Source organism: Argentina anserina, chromosome 3 (genome assembly GCF_933775445.1).
Source record: "Argentina anserina chromosome 3, drPotAnse1.1, whole genome shotgun sequence".
Lineage (NCBI taxonomy): Eukaryota > Viridiplantae > Streptophyta > Magnoliopsida > Rosales > Rosaceae > Argentina > Argentina anserina.
In genome coordinates, this window is record NC_065874.1 from 931,479 (window position 1) to 948,650 (window position 17,172).

Genomic DNA, 17,172 nt, shown 5'->3' on the forward strand with positions numbered 1-17,172 from the left:
CCCCCCCCCCCCCCCAGAGCATTTTCTGTTACATGCAACAAGTGTTACAAAGCTTACTTAATATCAGCACAAAAAGCCATAAAAGAAGTCAGATTTAGAGTGAATGCAGGGGCAGTGAAAAAAAGAGAGGAAAGCCTCAACAGTCATCATAACCCAAAACTTAACAAGTGTCCCTATTTTAATACCATCTATGTCCCTCTTCTGGTTTATTTAAGCAAGTATCCAAGACTCCAAAACCAAAGCAGGGCCTCATCACTACTGAAGCTGCCAACTTTACTGAAATGGGTTCCAAAGCTCTCTTCTTCTTTGCCTTGCTATCTCTCTCAGCAGTGCTTTGCTTTGCTGAGAGCAATGAAGAAGATCCAGGTCTTGTTATGAACTTCTATAGTGACTCATGTCCTCAGGCTGAGGAGATCGTCAGAGAGCAGGTCAAGCTTCTCTACAAGCGCCACAAGAACACTGCTTTCTCTTGGCTCAGGAACATCTTCCATGACTGTGCTGTCCAGGTAGATAACCATGACTCCTGTCTAAACCTCCCATCTTATTTTTCTTTGGTTATGTAGTGGTTTACTTGTGAGTAACATTTCTTTGGATTTTATTTTTTGTGACAGTCATGTGATGCTTCACTACTTTTGGACCCAACAAGGAGGTCTTTGTCTGAGAAAGACATGGACAGAAGCTTTGGGATGAGAAACTTCAGGTACATTGAGGAGATCAAGGAAGCAGTAGAGAGGGAGTGCCCTGGAGTTGTTTCCTGCTCAGATATTCTTGTCTTGTCAGCCAGAGAAGGAGTTGTTAGGGTATGTGACTTGATTTTGTTCATCTCTTTTGTTAACACACAGATCTGAAGTTGGTATGACTAAATTTGAGTACAAGTGACTGAAGCATGTTGATCTTGTTGTATTTTCAGCTAGGAGGCCCCTTCATCCCTCTTAAAACTGGAAGGAGAGATGGTAGAAGGAGCAGGGCTGAGATCCTTGAGCAGTACCTTCCTGACCACAATGAGAGCATGTCAACTGTTCTTGAGAAATTCTCTGACATGGGCATTGACACCCCTGGAGTTGTTGCCCTTCTCGGTATGATTTCAACCAAATTTGCTTACTAAATCATCTCAAAGTTTCTCAATCTTTAGAGTTGCAACACTCAAAACACTCCCTAAGTAGTGCTCAAGTGTCTAAGCCCTTCAAATTGTTATGTTTCATAAGAACAAGTGGCAAAATACCTTAAAAGGATCTAAATTTGTGATTTTTATTTTGCATTGTACTAGTTTTCACTGTATTTGGTCTAATTGTTATTCTTGTGTAACTAAATATAGGAGCTCACAGTGTTGGAAGAACACACTGTGTGAAGTTGGTGCACCGTTTGTACCCAGAAGTTGATCCATCTCTGAACCCAGACCATGTCCCCCACATGCTCAAGAAGTGCCCTGATGCTGTCCCCGACCCAAAGGCAGTCCAGTACGTGAGAAATGACCGTGGTACTCCTATGATCTTCGACAACAACTACTACAGGAACATCTTGGACAACAAGGGTTTGATGATGGTGGATCACCAGCTTGCCACCGACAAGAGGACCAAGCCATATGTCAAGAAAATGGCCAAGAGCCAAGACTACTTCTTCAAGGAGTTCACAAGAGCCTTCACCATTCTCTCCGAGAACAACCCTCTCACCGGAGACAAGGGAGAGATCAGGCAACAGTGCAATGTGGCCAACAAGCTCCACTAGGTCGATCGATCAAGAGTGAGCTAGCTTTGTCTAAAAGTGCTTCTCTTCTTTGGTTATACAAAGGAGAAAGAGTAGCTAGCTAGCTTAGTGTGAGACAGCTGCTTGCATAATAAGTTGGTTTTTCCTTTACTAGAAGTTGTGTTCTGTTCAATGGCAGCTAAATCATCAGTGCAGTCTTATGTAGGTTTTTTTCTCTCTTTATGTTTCTGTTGTTGTTCTTGCAATGATGTTGAGATGGATGGATGTATGTATGTATGAATGGTTTCAACATGTGTGATGCATGGATTTCAATGATAATGTTATGGATAATTTATGCTTCTATATATAAGAGAAACTTTATCAATTATATTGTGAGTAACAACTTAAAATTTTACTGAAACTGTGCCCTATGAACACTACATGAAATTGGGAAGAGAATGAAGATTTCAAATGTTTGTATGTATGGGTGGTTTCAACAAATGTGATGCATAAAATTCAATGCAAAATAAATTATTTAGGTTCCTTGTCTCTAAGGATGAGGGGACCTTGGCCTAAAGACAAAGATGGATAGGATAAGATTTCTTTTAAATGTTGCATTTGACTCACATATCAACCGGTAGGTGTGGAGTGTCTATGAATGCTGTGTTAATATATAAAGGGTTGCGTTATTGGCATAGGCACAAGGTTTAATTATTAGATGTTTCCAAAAGCATACTATTAAGAAGACTGGACATTTACAACATGCCAAACTAGGGAGAGAAAGGAGCTGATGCAATGTGCATTGTAGAGAAGTGGTCCAGTTTGACTATTCAGAAGTTCTAAATGTTTGCTTAGATAAAAAAATTGAGTATTGCAGCAAGCTAGGTTGTATCTTTGTGCAGAAAGTTGCATAAGCAACTGAGAAGTTGAGGATCAAAAATGCATCACAATGATGTTATTTATTGAGGTGACTCTGGGGAAGATAATTTACAAGGAAGAAAAATATGATAAGCAGATCATTGTTGCCACCTTGCTAGTTCTTCTTTGGCTCTATACTGCTTGAACTACAGTCATAATCACTATCAGCAGCTAAGGCCATGTCATTTTTTCCTTCTACTTCTACTGTTTTTGGGACCAATGGACCGCAGGATGGATGATTGTAATATGGCTGTGGATGGAGGAAATAATTTCCAGCAGAAGGATAAGACTGGTAACCATATGTAGATTGATAAGGTAGTCCAGGAGAAAATGCATTTGGGGGAGGCCAATATACCATAGGTATGAAAGTGTTTGATGGTTGTGGAGGAAAAATGTGATAGGGGTTTGGATTATGATAGGAGATATTAGTACCAGCATTGGTGATCAGAGTGTTTGAGATTGTTGGAGCAGCTAATGGGAGAATAGAGGTTTTATTCATTACTCCAAATTGAGGTGCTGGGCTAGAAAATGTACTATTTGGGAATGAGACCTTCTGCATATTATGAGGCTTACTACTAGACTCTTTCTTCCCCTTGGTTTTTGTGGAAGAGGTCTCGCCATAAAACTGCTGAGGACCTGGACTAGCCTTCTGAAACAGAAAGATAGTTACAAACTGAGAAATTGACATGGTCAGAATAGACATACTTAAAAATATATTTGCTCAAGCCAAACTACAATTTGTATCTCTTCCTGAACTTTAGGGATTAGGGATCAACTAGACTATTATCCTTCTAGAAATTGATCGAATTTGTCAACTGTTTGATAGAAAAAGGTAGTGTTTAGATATGGATTGAGAAGCTATCTTACAGTATCATCATCTGTCATAGGATGTGCAAGAAATAATTCCTCTCCTTCAGCATCCTCATCTGGCCTGCAAGATAAAAAGCTATATTTTTTAATTAAAAAAATAAGGTAATATTTTAATTCAAATAAAAGGTAATATTGAAGCTGCTAAACTCCATTGTTGCTTCTAGTTCTGTAACTGGTACTTTATTTAGTTCAAGCTATTGGTAATGCAACTTTTGAATCCTAAACTAGCCAAATAACTTCTTCATCCTGAAAAAAAAAACTGACCATATAACTTGTTCATATGTCCATTTGGTTATTGGTTCTGCATACCTATAATATTTTTGAAGCAAGTCTAAGTTCCGGTATTTGGTTTCCCTTTGAACCAGGTCATCAGGAAAACCGGCCATGAAAAGAAGTGTGATTCCTAAGGCTTTGAAGAAGAAGCTCCCGCTGCGAACATGAGCTAGCATTGCCATTCGACACATCAATGGCCCAAAAGACTTTAGCTTGTTTCTTCCCATACGCTGTCTGACATATCTGGGACATATTAGAACAGACACTTGTGAAATAGTTTGCAAATGGAAATAATCCTCAAGAGGACATCAAGTGACCATGGAGTTCATCTTGCAAGCTTAAATTTCAGTTACTCAAATAAGCTTACTCATTTTGAGGAAGGTTTCTAGTCTTTCCACCATACTTGATGCATAGAAATAAGAATGATGGGCAGCTAGGATCCAATGGACGCATAGCCTTCTCTTCCTCAAGTATTTGAACAGGACATAGGATAGGATTCTTTCTGTTTGGATAAAATATCTTCCTCCGAACACCAGGATTCTCATATAGAACATGCTCCTACATGTAAAACATGATTTAAACATCTTGTTTGCTGATGAAAACAAATAAATAGATCAATTACATTTGCTATATGCCTGATCACAAAAAATAGCATCTCATATATCAGTTGATCATGACTTAAAAAAATTTGTCTTGAAATATCCTTTCTTAGGGTAATCAACAGAAATCACAACAAAGAAAAGACCAGCATACTGCAAGCATCTTCTAGTAACAAGAAAGCACATCAAGGATAAAACTTAAAAGAGTAACAAGTTCAAATTTCTAATTTCCTTACCCCAGGATCTTTTGGAGACATGTACTGCTCGCCCTTCCTTAAAATGCTAAAATGGTTGAAGTCTAGTTCATATATATCCTCACAACCATGCCTTATACCAAGAGATGCAAAAACTATTATCTTCCTTATTGTGTGTGAATGTGCATTTTTCTGTAAAAGTGATTCTGAGTCAATTATTCTCTTCACTTCTTTTGGGCAAAATGACAACTTTGGATGATTTTTGTGTTTTGATAGGCTCCCAGATCCTGTATGAAGAAAATCCTTAGCCGAAGTTGGTATGCTAGTTGGTGCCTTGAAACTTCCGAAATCCTTATGTTCTGTCTTGCTTTGGTTTCTAATTTCTATCTCATGACACGCTGCCCCTATTGGTAGTTCTTCATTGGTTTCTCTAATCACATTTGGAAACAGTGGATCACCTGCACCTGAGAAAACTTCTGCACATTGTGCATCTGAACCTTTATCAGCAACTTCATAAATCAATTCATCAACAAGTTTTGAAGTTCCATCAGCTTCTTTATGGTCATTATTAATATCATCTTCTTCTCGATAACCTTCACCTTCTTCATCACTATCATCAGTTTCATCACAGTCTGGAGTTGAATCATCATCATTTGCTTTTTCAGAAAGCAAAACTTGTGTTTCCTCCATGCTCATCCAGTTGACTAGACGGTCATCAACAATTGGATCTTCAAGGGCAAAGGATTCAATACAATGCTTCTTCTGTGCAGCAATATTATCTTGGAAAATAGTAATACTACCATCCTCAATCGTGTTAGTACTGAGTTCAATCTTCTGTCTCTTGAACTTCTTCGAGCTTCTTTCCATTGCATATGAGCAACTGCCCTGAAAAAAAAAAGTGAGGTTGTGGCCAACATAAAATTCGGTTTCACTAACCATCCACAATGATGATGACAAAAGTATCAGTAATAGTAACACGATCAAGACAATCAAAATATTCTCTTATGTACTTGAAAATATAATCAGATTAACGGAATGTACAAGCTAGACATGCCTAGTTGTATTGAAACTGATCTATTTCTACCATGCATGTTATAACATACTGATATTATAAATGATCCAAACTCTTAACCAAACAATAATGCTTTAAGGTGCTAATTCTGTATTAAGTTGCATGCTTTCAATCTGTACTAAGTAGAAAAGAAAGCACCAAAATACTGTCAAAGAAAACTATGGTGGTTCTACCTGTCCATTGGTCCGAGGAGGTTCATTCTCTTTTTCCTGTATCCGAGCTTCAAGAATTAGTATTCTCTGCATAAGTTCTGCATTCTTCTGCCTTTCCCTTTCCAATTCAGCTGAAATCTCGGCAACAACATCGACACTCTCTCTTTTCATTCCTCCCTCTATCGCACGTAATGCAGAACTGTTGACTAATCTAGCACAAGACTGAAGCTCCACCATTAGCACATGACATACACACTAAACCGATCCTAAAACAAATTCTTGCAAGATGAAGAATCTTGAGAGAAAAAGAAAGCAGTTTTTCAGAATGACACAAAATCTATATCAAAGAAATTGGCTTTTCAGATAAAGCATCTGCAGGTTACTGATCAAGAAGAAAGAGTTGTCACTGAAACAGAAGGAAAAAAAATGTGAGACTAATCCATATATGAGGAGGCTTTTAAGCTTGATCGATTATTCTTGCTTCAGTTATGTAAGTGGCAAAGACATGCAAGACCACGTGCACCTTCCAAAGACATTTCTGGAAAATATGGTCTTCAATCAATAATCAAACACTAAAGAAAAACTAAAAACAAGGTGTGATTTGAGACTTCTGTTTAGCACTATATGTAGTACTGCTTGCAGAAGCACAAATTTTTGGCACTGTGTTTATCTCCTTGTAACTGAAATTGAACTAAAATCCAACAAGAGCTCACCTTTTACACTTGTTCTTTAAGTGCTTTGAGTCTCACAATTTGATGACAACAACTCACAGTTGTGTTTAAATATCAGCTGCACTGTCTTCTTATGTAAGTGGTGAAGCAGCTGGTACCCCATTTTTCAGCAACGCGAGAATAGAGCATCCGAGGCACTTTTCACATATAAAACACAATTATATAATATGCTAACAGTTTGCTCACCAAGTAAAAAAACTTACCCCTTTGCCTTACCTGATCCAACCAGTCTTTCTATAGCTCAGTGCTCGTGTGGATTATGCTCAGTTTTACAGTCTTTTACCTATTATATTAGGCACAATGTTCTCAAGTGCAGGATTAGCAATGGAAGGGTGTCATGTCGGCGTTCATGCTCGTGTTAGGTTATTTCAAACGCGGTACTTTTATAAACCTCAAGAATTTATTTCAAGAGATCCATCTAACACATTATCTTCAACTTGTAAACCTAAACTATGCACTTAAGGAACCTGCTACATATCCAGTACTTATGAGAAGTTTCAACTTATGAAAACTGAACAATCAGGGTATGTAAATTCAGAAAGGAACAGATAGAAAATTTGAGGTCTGTCTTGGCTAGAGAGTCCCATTTACCCCTTTCCCAAGGTATGTATAAAAAAGATGTGACTCACACGTGCAATACAATATAGAATTACAACCTCACGTGCAACGGGAACTTGAATGCTTCTCTTTAATCACAATTTGTGTCAGGGAATATGAAGGTGATTAAACCTTGGATACCATTCTACTTCTAATTTTTTTTTTTAAATCTAATCCACCATTTGGGGCACCCACAGTTGCTTAGTATACTTCCACAATTTCGTCAATTTGATTTGAAGCTAAATCCTAAATGCAATCGTATGGCAATACATGTAATCTTTCAAATGATGACTAAGGGTGTAGGGGTGCCCAAACTCGTACACTTAAACTAAACCTTATTCAGGTTCTGTGGAAACTGTGCTGCAGAGCTGGAGAGGTTATAACAAGTCCTATAATGAGTACACACACTCCCTTTGATTCACTGGCTTTCTAATTTTTCAAGATAAATAGTATTCTAAGAAACCCTGTAGGGACTGAAATGAAATGTCAAGTGGGTGTAGTATATGTAATTTTTTTCTCTTGTGGAATGTGGAGTGTGTAAAATGAGATTAATTTAAAAAGAGTGAAAGACTTGGTGAAATTTACCTTAGCATGCTTCAACTCCATCTGTCCAACGGAGCAATTATCTTTCTTCACATAGAGGTGATACATGATTCAATCTTGTTAGGGTTGGTTAAAACTTTAAGCTACAAACAAAGTATGAAGTTCAAAGGTTGAATGAAGATATTGTGTACGTAACTGCATATATACATCAAATTGCATAACAGAATACATATCTCCATCCTCGTAGATTCGTCTACAAAATGATAAGCTGCAACGAAGATCAGAAAGTACCCTGCAAAGTTTGACGTGCTTGAAAACCAGGATATCAACAGATCGAGAGGTTAAAAAAGTCATTTAAGATTTGCTTATCTAGACAATACTGATTAGGATTAAGAGTCCTGATCTATATATATATATATATATATATATATATATATATAAAGCACCCTATTACAGAACAAAACAAGATTTTTTGCTAATTTTGGTTTGAAGAGAAGCACTTACGGAAAAGCCAATACCAGGATCATCAATGGTGCCTTATTACCTTCCATTCGAGGTAATGACTCGAATACTTGAAAGACTTCCTGTAAGAACTTTGTTGAGATTTAGGGTTGTATGCAAGTTATGGTGCTCCTTAATCTCAAGCGACCAATTCGTCAGAAGACATTTATCACTATGCTAATAAAACCCAAAGAATAATTATGAATCCTTCCGGCTTGCTTTACGACTTAGGGTTTTACTCGGTTAATGATTCCCTAGTGCTCGATGAAACTTCGATAGATATCCGAATTGGGAGCCATAATCGCTTTTGTGTCATGGGTTCCTGTAATGGCTTGGTTTGTTTAAACGAAGGTGTAACTGGTACGATGTTGCTCTGGAATCCAAGTACAAGAGACTTCAGACTTGAAAATGCTACCGAGTACTTCTGAAGTAGGAGTAGATGTGAAACAAATAGATAAATTATGGAGATATGATTTCGTTACGACCACAATAGTGACGACTACAAGGTGTTGTTTGCCGACCGGAAGAGTTATAAGTCCATAATGTACACACTACGATCGAATTCTTGGAGGATTCAAGATTCTCATCTTGGTATCTTGTTTAGTTGAACCAATGGAGCGCATGCACATTCTGGTTTTGCTCGTGGAGCTCTACATTGGAAAGCTGAAAAAAAATCTGGCCGGATTGGAGTGATTGTTTCCTTTGATTTAACAAGTGAGACATGCGAGGAGGTTCCACTACCACATCCTGATATTCAGAGTTATCAACTAGAACTGGGGGCTTCAAGAGGGTGCTTATGCATATGCCTACTTAGTGGCGAAGACGTCGATGGTGGAAGTTATATTTGGGTGATGGAGTATGGGGTGCAGGAGTCTTGGATCAAAACTATGGAAATTCCAAGGCACTGTGGCACTGTGTGGCATTGCATCAAAAGACCGATGACATGGTTTGTGGAAAATGGGGAAATTCTACCGTATGCCGATGGGGATCCGGTTTCCTACAATGCAAATAAAAATTCACTCGTCTATTTTTTGCAAGGGATGATAATAAATTTAAGACATTCTATCCTAATAGTGTGGGATATCTAGAGAGCCTAGTCTCACCCAATGCTTATCAAAATTGTACTGAGAAAGGTAGTGAATGACTGTCCAAATTAACTCTTTTGGAAGGTCTTCAGTTACAGGCTTACAGCTAAATGACTGTCCAAGAACTCAAGTGTCGATTTTGATCTCAATATTTTGTCTTTCAGGTCCAAAAAAAATGTTACAGATCTATGTAGAAATAGGGAAAGTTGTGTAATCTTTTTTCTGGGAATTATTGCATGGGATGTATCATTCCTATTTGAATCACTGATTTGAGGCTAATCAGTTTCTATCAGTAATTTTCCTTTATGTGCTTCTGGATATCGGTTCCCTAATTTCTTAATTTTTAGACATTTTATGCTAGGCCTACTCTTGTAGCAGTGTAACGGTCTGTGCATATTACTATCTTGATCTGTATTTCATTTTAGAAAGCACTCCAACAACAATAGGAAAGCAGGAACGGAAAAAATGACCTAGTTAACTAGACTCATGCAGAAAATGCCATTCTACATATTCAGGCAAACGTTCCAAAGGAGGTTGAGCTGAAAGTTAAAGGAAAAGAGAAAAAGATAAACAATAGAATAATGAAAAGGATAAACAATCGATGCACAGAATAACAAAAGATAATCAAAATTTCCAGATTCTGCTTCATATTCTTAGACTACACAAATTTGTAGATCTAAGATTCACAGTGATCAAGTATATAGTAGTCTAGTCATACTACAAAGTAATCATGCTCTTATACCCCCCCCCCCCCCCCCACCACAACACAGTACTAAAGAAGGTCCTATCATAGTTCACTTCTGCTTCAAATTCTGAAATACTCACATGAGTGTAGTCAGGAGTGTATTGCAGGTTGATTTCCACTTCTCATCATTGTGCAGAATTCGGTGTAATTGATCTTCCCATCCTATTGGTACTGAGGTCAGCATAAAAGATACAAAGAAAAAGCTCAGAAGATTTGAAACTTGTAGGGAACTTACATTATCTGCATCAACCTCGGAAATTATTTCTTTGATGGTGTTGTCATCACCCATACCATGCTCCTTCATAGCAGCCTCTAATTCATCTCTTGTTATGTACCTGTCAGTTGAAATTGACAGTGATGAACTGATTAACTTGCCTCTATGAAAAAATGATGTAGAATACAAACCCTGCAATACTTCTGGTCTTGTAAATCAATCATGTAATTGAAACTTGATAAGAAGCAGAAACCCATTCAGATAGATAGAATTTTATATTAAGATTCTTCAACTCACCCACTGCTATCCTTGTCAAAATACTGAAATGCTTTGTACAGGTGTTCATCCCTCTCTAGTCTCTGTCTATGCATAGTAGCAGATATAAATTCAATGTAGTCAATCGATCCATTTCCATCAACATCAGCCTGAAATGTATAGACAGGATTTACAACAGTGCTAGTCATTTAAGAAAAAGCAATGCATAATAGCTGAAGATAAACTCATTGAGTTCTAGCAAGTCATAACATACAGCATCCATTAGTTGCCTGATTTCGGTTTCTGACAGTCGTGACCCAATACGAGCCAATCCTGTCTTCAGTTCTTCATAGGTTATTGTACCACTTTTGTCGGTGTCCATATTGGTGAACATTGCTTTAAGACCTTTAATTTCTTCTTCAGATAGATTTTCCGCTATTACCTAGTTCATGGAATTATCAAAATAAATCAACATTATAAGCAAAAATAAGGGTTAAAGAACAGCGGGAAACAAATGGACTCAGGTAACAAGATGAGAGAGTTCTACATTATTTTTCCTTCCGTTCGAGTTTAGACAATGGTTTTCATTATTAAGAATGCAACTGATAGCTGAGTTAAAAAGCAACTTTTCAATTTTAAAGAGGTGTAGCTAGGAGCTTCAAAACTCCACTCAATAATTTACCTTCAAGGCAAGCTTCTTAAGCTTATTCATTGCTCTCAATTGCTTCATTCTGGAAAGCACTGCACTATCTATTGGCTTGTCTGATGCTTCTCCACCTACTCTGAGCCAGGGATGCTCTAACCATACAGAACATTAGATATTAGTTAATTACAGAATCATGAAACAAGTGCTAACCGTAAGAAGACCATGCAAGTAAAAAGAGTGTAACAACCAAAAAGCACGTTGGTCACCCAGGGTACTAATGCTTGCTAGCCATTTGTTTCCCCTTGAATGCCATGAAAAGGAATAATGCTATTATTTCATAGGTAACCATTACAATTCATATGAGAATAAAAATCATTTCAAAGATTCAAACAAAGAAACGTTTGAGGATAGTGGACCAGTGAGAACCAAATAATTATTCTAGAAAATTGCATACTAAACATGTTCAACTTTGTTGAAACATAAGGAGAAATCTTACCAAGAACTTTCAGTGAAGTAATCCTCTTTTTGGGGTCCTGAGTCAGCATCTTTCTAACTAGGTCTTTGGCACCATCTGATATTGATGGCCATGGTTGACTCTCAAAGTCAACTACACCTTCCAATATGGCATCAAAGATGCCCCTCTCAGTCTCTACATAAGTTATAAAGTTAGAGAACTTATGCTTAACAATTAGGCATAAGATCACATTCAGTGTTTAGAATCAAAACAATGAACTGTGTTTACCAGCCCAAAATGGAGGCACTCCACTAAGTAGAATATACAGAATTACTCCAGCACTCCAGATATCTATCTCCTTTCCATAACTACGCCGCAACACTTCAGGAGCAACGTAGTAAGCACTGCCCACTATATCCCGGTACACCCTCCCTGAGATGTGGAAAGAACATGTCAGTTCAAATAAGAATTAATCCAAGCAAAAGAATCATATCAAAATACTTAGAAAGCTTTAAAATCATTAGAATTCAGTCAATTCACTTTGATACATCATAGATTGATTAGCTACACTCTATCACTCTATCAGATAGGAAGCTGGCACATGCTAAACATTATTACAGCTTAATTCTCACTGAAGTACACATCTTTCTTCACAAAGATAGCTTCTTGACTTCATAATACCTACAAGTAAGTTGCAGCTTACAGACAACACTAACAATTTACTTCCAACTTTAAAACCACTATATCATGATCCCAATTTCAATCAGTTCTTGGCACAAATAATCAGAACCACTATTGGCTACGGGCCACATTTTCACAACACTGATCAACCAAACAAACAAAAACTTAAACAACCACACTAAAGATAAAATCCAATTCCATAACTTGTAACAAGATAGATGTTCACAAAAGCTCATTAAAACACTAGGAAACTCACCCTCCTCAATAAAAACAGACAAGCCGAAATCTGTAACCTTGAGCACTGCCCCCTCCCCCTTACTAGACAACAGGAAATTCTCAGGCTTGAGATCACGGTGCATCACAGCCATAACATGACAACTATGCACAACATTCACAATGTCCCTCACAATAGCCGCGGCGGCTCTCTCCGAGTACACTCCCTGAGCTATGATCCTATCGAAAAGCTCACCGCCGGCACAGAGCTCCATGACCAAATGCACAGAGTACCTGTCCTCATAAGCCCCCTTGATCTCCACAACGTTAGGCTGACCAGACATGTGCTGCATTATCTGTATCTCCCTCTTGATGTCATCCCTGTCACTCTTTCTCGCCAGTTTGCGCTTCAAGATTGACTTGCAGGCGTACGTGTCCCCTGTGGACTTCTCCGTGCACAAGTAGGTGATTCCAAACTGGCCTCTTCCTAGTTCCTTCCCCAAAGTGTAGTAATCCTTAATGTCGTCAAAGGGCTTCTCAAGAATGCTGTTTGGTGGGGCTGGTGGCTTCACTGGCTGCGGCTTTGGCGCTGGGGGCGGTTGGCGCTGGGGTTCGGATCGGGTTGGTGGAGCTGACACTTTCTGAGGTTGTTGGGTTGGAACAGACCAGGGCTCTTGTTGTTGTTGTTGTTGTTGTTGTTGTTGATATTGGTGTTGTTGTTGCTGTTGTTGTTGGTATTGGTGTTGTTGTTGTTGGTGTTGTGGGGGGTGATGAGAGATGGGTGTGGATGAGGAGACATGGCCATTGGAAGCTGAAGTGGGTTCAGGTTTGCTGACACAGCAACCCATGTTTGAGATCAATGTAAGAAACCCAGTTTGGGATATGAGAAGAGAATCCAATGTAGTGTAGGAGATGAGGATTTGGATGAATCAAGAATTATCTGGGTTGACTCGGGAGCTGAAGTTGGAAGATGAACTTGAAGATGCGGATACCAGAGAGAGCAGAGACCGGGGATTGAATTGTTGTTGTCACTCTATTATAAGGCGGACCCCAGCAAAGAGTTTTTAACGCGGTAGTTTTATGTTTGGTCACAGTAAATACAGATCAGAAATAACGCGTTTGCTTCATTGCTTGCATTGTAACACTTTTGACGAGACCCGTGGGATCGGTGTAGCAATAGTAAGTTGCACTGGTATGTTGAGCGAATATTGATGCGATATTTTTAATAATAAGATCTCGTTAATTCAAGCATACGCATGTGTGAAACACTCTATAAAAATGACATGTATCGTATTTATTATCCGATTTGGAGTAGTTGATCTACCCGTCCACCATTTTGTATATAAAAAAAAAACACTTTTGATAAGGCAAACCATGTCTACTGTGATGTGGAATTGAGAATTAGTTAGTAATTTCTTGGAAATGTGATTGAGAAGTGTACGAGACTAACGAGTAATTGTGGCACCGGATATGTGAATTATAGAGATATATTGTTGGATGCGGTGATAGTGTTACGTTGAGATAGAGAGTGAGTGTGAGGTGTTTTAGCACAAGTAGTGACGTACTTTTAAGTATAGTTCTCGTATAAGAAAGAGGATACTCTCCAGATTTCTAAACAATCTGAGTTCTCCTAAGCTTTTGATTAGGTATTTTAGTTTTGTTATCTGGAAAATTTATTGCCAAGAAACATGAAGCAAAACTACCACCACTACCACTTGTAATGATTTCTTATTTTAGTTTTTAATTGGACAAACACTTTATGGTAATGATTATTTCACTATCTAATGTCCATTGTTAATGTAAAATGTGTGTTTTGTTTTGAATGAAAACAATGGGGCATATAAATATAGATAATGACTAGAAGTTATTATCATATAAAATATATAATTGTAGCCAAATAGTTAATTCACCCTTCCTCCTTCCTCGATCAGCTCATTCCTGCGAGCACTCTTGTAGCTACTTCCCCAGTAGGCCGAATCAGAGCCAGCAGTTTCAGCATGATTTTAGAGTCGAAATCCGTGAATAGAAGATTTTCATACAAGTTCATTACGCTCTTTTCTCGTGTGTCCTAATCAGCAAAGACGTTGACCTAAACTTGTGATTCAGATATATAACCTGTGCTGTATCAAAACTATACTTAACAGTCCCCAAATATCCTCCTTTATTATTTCCCTAACCAAAGAAATTAATAATATATTGGTATACGTATCTTGCTGAAAAGCTTGAATGGCAATACGAGGTGCTTGGGAGACCTGTGCAGGTTTTGCCTGAACATTTCTGTCACTGTCGCAACTAATTGGGAGACTTGTCGTATATAACTTTGAATTCCGAAATGGTGAAGCGCCTAAGATAGATCAATAATGTAAGCCTCTTAGATGATAGGAAGGCATTCATTCACTATGCTCCTACTCTGGTACGCCTCCAAGCTAGGCATCCTTCTGCAGCTAGCTAGGGAAATGCAGTGGTCATTTATATAAATAGATAGCATGAAGTAAGTTGATAGTCGCATATTTGTGCGATTTTTATATTGTTAATTATTTCTATTACGTACGTAGTTATTTTGTTATGTTTTCTTATTTTTAATTAATTTTATTTGTTTTTTAGACTTATTTGACTTCCAACAAAAAATTTAATTGAATATAAATGGACTTTTAGATTTGGACTGCTAGTTGGACGTGAGCTCATGTAGGTTAATTAACCTATATATTGAAGAGAAGAAAGAAGAGGAGCCGTTGTGGAAGTAATTCCTTGATAATCTAAGGTTATGGACATTGACATTAGATTATTTGTTGTTACTCAAACGTTCTTAGAATTTCATGATTTCAGTTATTTTGATATAGATACCAACATTTCATAAATCAATTAATTGAGAATATAGTTAAGTCGATTCCAACATTTCACTTAATTAGGTTTCTGCTCTTAGGTCGAGTCTGTCAGATTTATGATTTACGCGTCTGTTTGTGTTTTTTTTTTTTTTAAGTCTTAATTTCACCAATCTTCTGCAGGTAATGACTTACATTTGTCATTTACTACATTGATATAATTGATTTGATAATATGGTATCTTTGTAGGTGTTTTTGCGTCTATCATAAGGTCCGCAGTTCATGTAGGGTCTCTTTCTTAATCTGGAAATTGAAGGAGATGCCCTCCGTGTTATAAATACACTTCATGATGGTGGGGAGGACTTAAGTGAGGAGGGGAATGTGCATGATGAAATTAAAGAGGCAATGAGGGATAAGTAGATAACCAGTGCAGCTGGCCGGGGTATGTGAAAATAGATCGACTGCAATATATGGTGGCAAATCGTATTGGAAAAAAAAGTTCTCAAGATTGATCAGCCTCTGTTTGTTTCCCTTTCGATCTAGAAAGGTTTTAGCGAGGGCACTAGATTATCAGATCCAATCCATTGTATTCAAGTAATGAATTTCATTCTTTGATCAAGAAAAAAAGTACGACAATGTTATTGAATTGAAGTGACTTACTTGTTATACGTAATAATTTCACAATAGAAGATCAAAAAAAATTTCTCTATTGTTACTAAGAGGTATATATAGGTTTCAACACCGTGTCACTTTGTTTCGCAAACAGATCAAGTTTCTCTTATCTGTTATGCTGAATTTAGTGGAAAGTTCTTCTATTTGGTAGATAAGTGAAACAAGATTTTATCTTTCGATTCTCTTCAGGACTCAATCATAATTTTCTTTTTAAATGTAATGATCTCTAGAAAAATAGGATCACCCGGTAGATTTAAAACTTGTAGTTATTTGAGATGCAGTCACTTAAAGACTACAACTTCCAGGATTAAAATGATGCTCCAATTTCACATAATTGAGTATATAATAAGTTTAGCATCATGTCGTGCAATTTGATTAGTCTTAATTTTGAGTTTGAACCACAAACTATAACATGAACAAATTAAACAAGCGATTCCAATCGTGAAACAACAATCCCATCTTCCCACAGTCCCAAAAACTATATATTACTCCAATATTCTTATTCGCATACTCTAGTCTTCATGCCCGCGCTTTGAGCATTCAGAAGCCACGTGAGCTTTGATCCAGAAACTTGAAACACGAAAAAAAATTACTGCAATTACCTCATCTGACGATTTTCTCCTCCTTTCCAAGAATTGTGCTATGCTCTAGTTTCTATTGTGTTTTCACATAACTGTCAATTGAATGTATCCATCAAATGTCTCGTGCCGAGGAAGTTTAGAGAGATTGTGGGCGCCAACCATCTCTTTTATTTCTCATCTCCTCCGCGCAATTTTTTCTTTATTTTGTCTTTTATTTAAAAAGTTATAATTATATCCCTCAAAATTAGGGGTGTAGATGAGTCGAGCCGAGCTGAGTCGAATACTACATTGTTCATATTTGGCTTGTTTTCTTTCGATCGAGCCGGGTCAAAATTTGATTTTTGTGCTTCATGTTCAAACTTAGCTCGGTTTGAAAAAGCTTGAACTAGGCTCAGACCGACTCATTTTTTTAAATGAGATCGAATTCAAATCGAGACGGTTTGAATCATACGAAATAAAAATTTAGAAATTAAAAAGAAAATTCAAAACCTAATGTCATAACATCACACAAAATCCATTTTATTTGTAATAAACTAAAAATAACAAATCAAACTTGATATATAACTTAAAGTTTTTAACAATTTATTCTAGAAAGAAACATTTAAGCTAATTCGAACTAATATTATATTTTTGATATTATTTATCATATAAAAATTATACTTTATATATAA

The 17,172-nt window shown here is 37.3% G+C and overlaps 3 protein-coding genes across 4 annotated transcripts; 1 reads left to right on the forward strand and 2 right to left on the reverse strand.

Annotated features, from left to right (window-relative positions):
* Positions 1–233: 233 nt before the first annotated feature.
* On the forward strand, positions 234–2,046 carry LOC126786680 (peroxidase 42). Its single transcript, XM_050512578.1, has 4 exons — positions 234–506; positions 612–800; positions 911–1,076; positions 1,316–2,046. The coding sequence occupies exons 1-4, from the start codon at positions 282–284 to the stop codon at positions 1,723–1,725; spliced, it is 990 nt and encodes a 329-aa protein (XP_050368535.1). The 5' UTR covers positions 234–281; the 3' UTR covers positions 1,726–2,046.
* A 556-nt stretch (positions 2,047–2,602) lies between these two features.
* Positions 2,603–6,036, reverse strand: LOC126789378 (uncharacterized). Of its 2 annotated transcripts, none has more exons than XM_050515522.1 (6): positions 5,783–6,036; positions 4,580–5,422; positions 4,112–4,302; positions 3,781–3,987; positions 3,469–3,532; positions 2,603–3,250 (listed from the first exon to the last, which is right to left on the reverse strand). In XM_050515522.1, exons 1-6 carry the CDS (start codon positions 5,996–5,998, stop codon positions 2,717–2,719), a joined length of 2,055 nt encoding a protein of 684 aa, XP_050371479.1. In that variant the 5' UTR covers positions 5,999–6,036; the 3' UTR covers positions 2,603–2,716. The 2 variants fall into 2 exon arrangements, with proteins under 2 accessions (XP_050371479.1, XP_050371481.1); XM_050515524.1 differs by having other exon boundaries at positions 4,580–5,417; positions 5,783–5,918.
* Positions 6,037–9,976: 3,940 nt separating this feature from the next.
* LOC126789379 (calcium-dependent protein kinase 2-like) lies at positions 9,977–13,427 on the reverse strand. The gene is made up of 8 exons (XM_050515525.1): positions 12,470–13,427; positions 11,821–11,964; positions 11,575–11,727; positions 11,115–11,230; positions 10,707–10,874; positions 10,475–10,602; positions 10,199–10,298; positions 9,977–10,125 (listed from the first exon to the last, which is right to left on the reverse strand). The coding sequence occupies exons 1-8, from the start codon at positions 13,272–13,274 to the stop codon at positions 10,054–10,056; spliced, it is 1,686 nt and encodes a 561-aa protein (XP_050371482.1). The 5' UTR covers positions 13,275–13,427; the 3' UTR covers positions 9,977–10,053.
* Between the last annotated feature and the right edge of the window lie 3,745 nt (positions 13,428–17,172).

Coding starts and splice junctions, on each gene's coding strand:
- LOC126786680 (XM_050512578.1), top strand. CDS start 282: ATGGGTTCCAAAGCTCTCTTCTTCTTTGCCTTGCTATCTCTCTCAGCA. Junction 507..611: donor TCCATGACTGTGCTGTCCAG/GTAGATAACCAT, acceptor TTTTTGTGACAG/TCATGTGATGCTTCACTACT. Junction 1,077..1,315: donor TGGAGTTGTTGCCCTTCTCG/GTATGATTTCAA, acceptor AACTAAATATAG/GAGCTCACAGTGTTGGAAGA.
- LOC126789379 (XM_050515525.1), bottom strand. CDS start 13,274: ATGGGTTGCTGTGTCAGCAAACCTGAACCCACTTCAGCTTCCAATGGC. Junction 11,965..12,469: donor GTCTGTTTTTATTGAGGAGG/GTGAGTTTCCTA, acceptor TCCACATCTCAG/GGAGGGTGTACCGGGATATA. Junction 10,126..10,198: donor CCGAGGTTGATGCAGATAAT/GTAAGTTCCCTA, acceptor CAGTACCAATAG/GATGGGAAGATCAATTACAC.
- LOC126789378 (XM_050515522.1), bottom strand. CDS start 5,998: ATGGTGGAGCTTCAGTCTTGTGCTAGATTAGTCAACAGTTCTGCATTA. Junction 3,533..3,780: donor TTGCTTCAAAAATATTATAG/GTATGCAGAACC, acceptor TTTATCTTGCAG/GCCAGATGAGGATGCTGAAG. Junction 3,251..3,468: donor CTATGACAGATGATGATACT/GTAAGATAGCTT, acceptor TTTCTGTTTCAG/AAGGCTAGTCCAGGTCCTCA.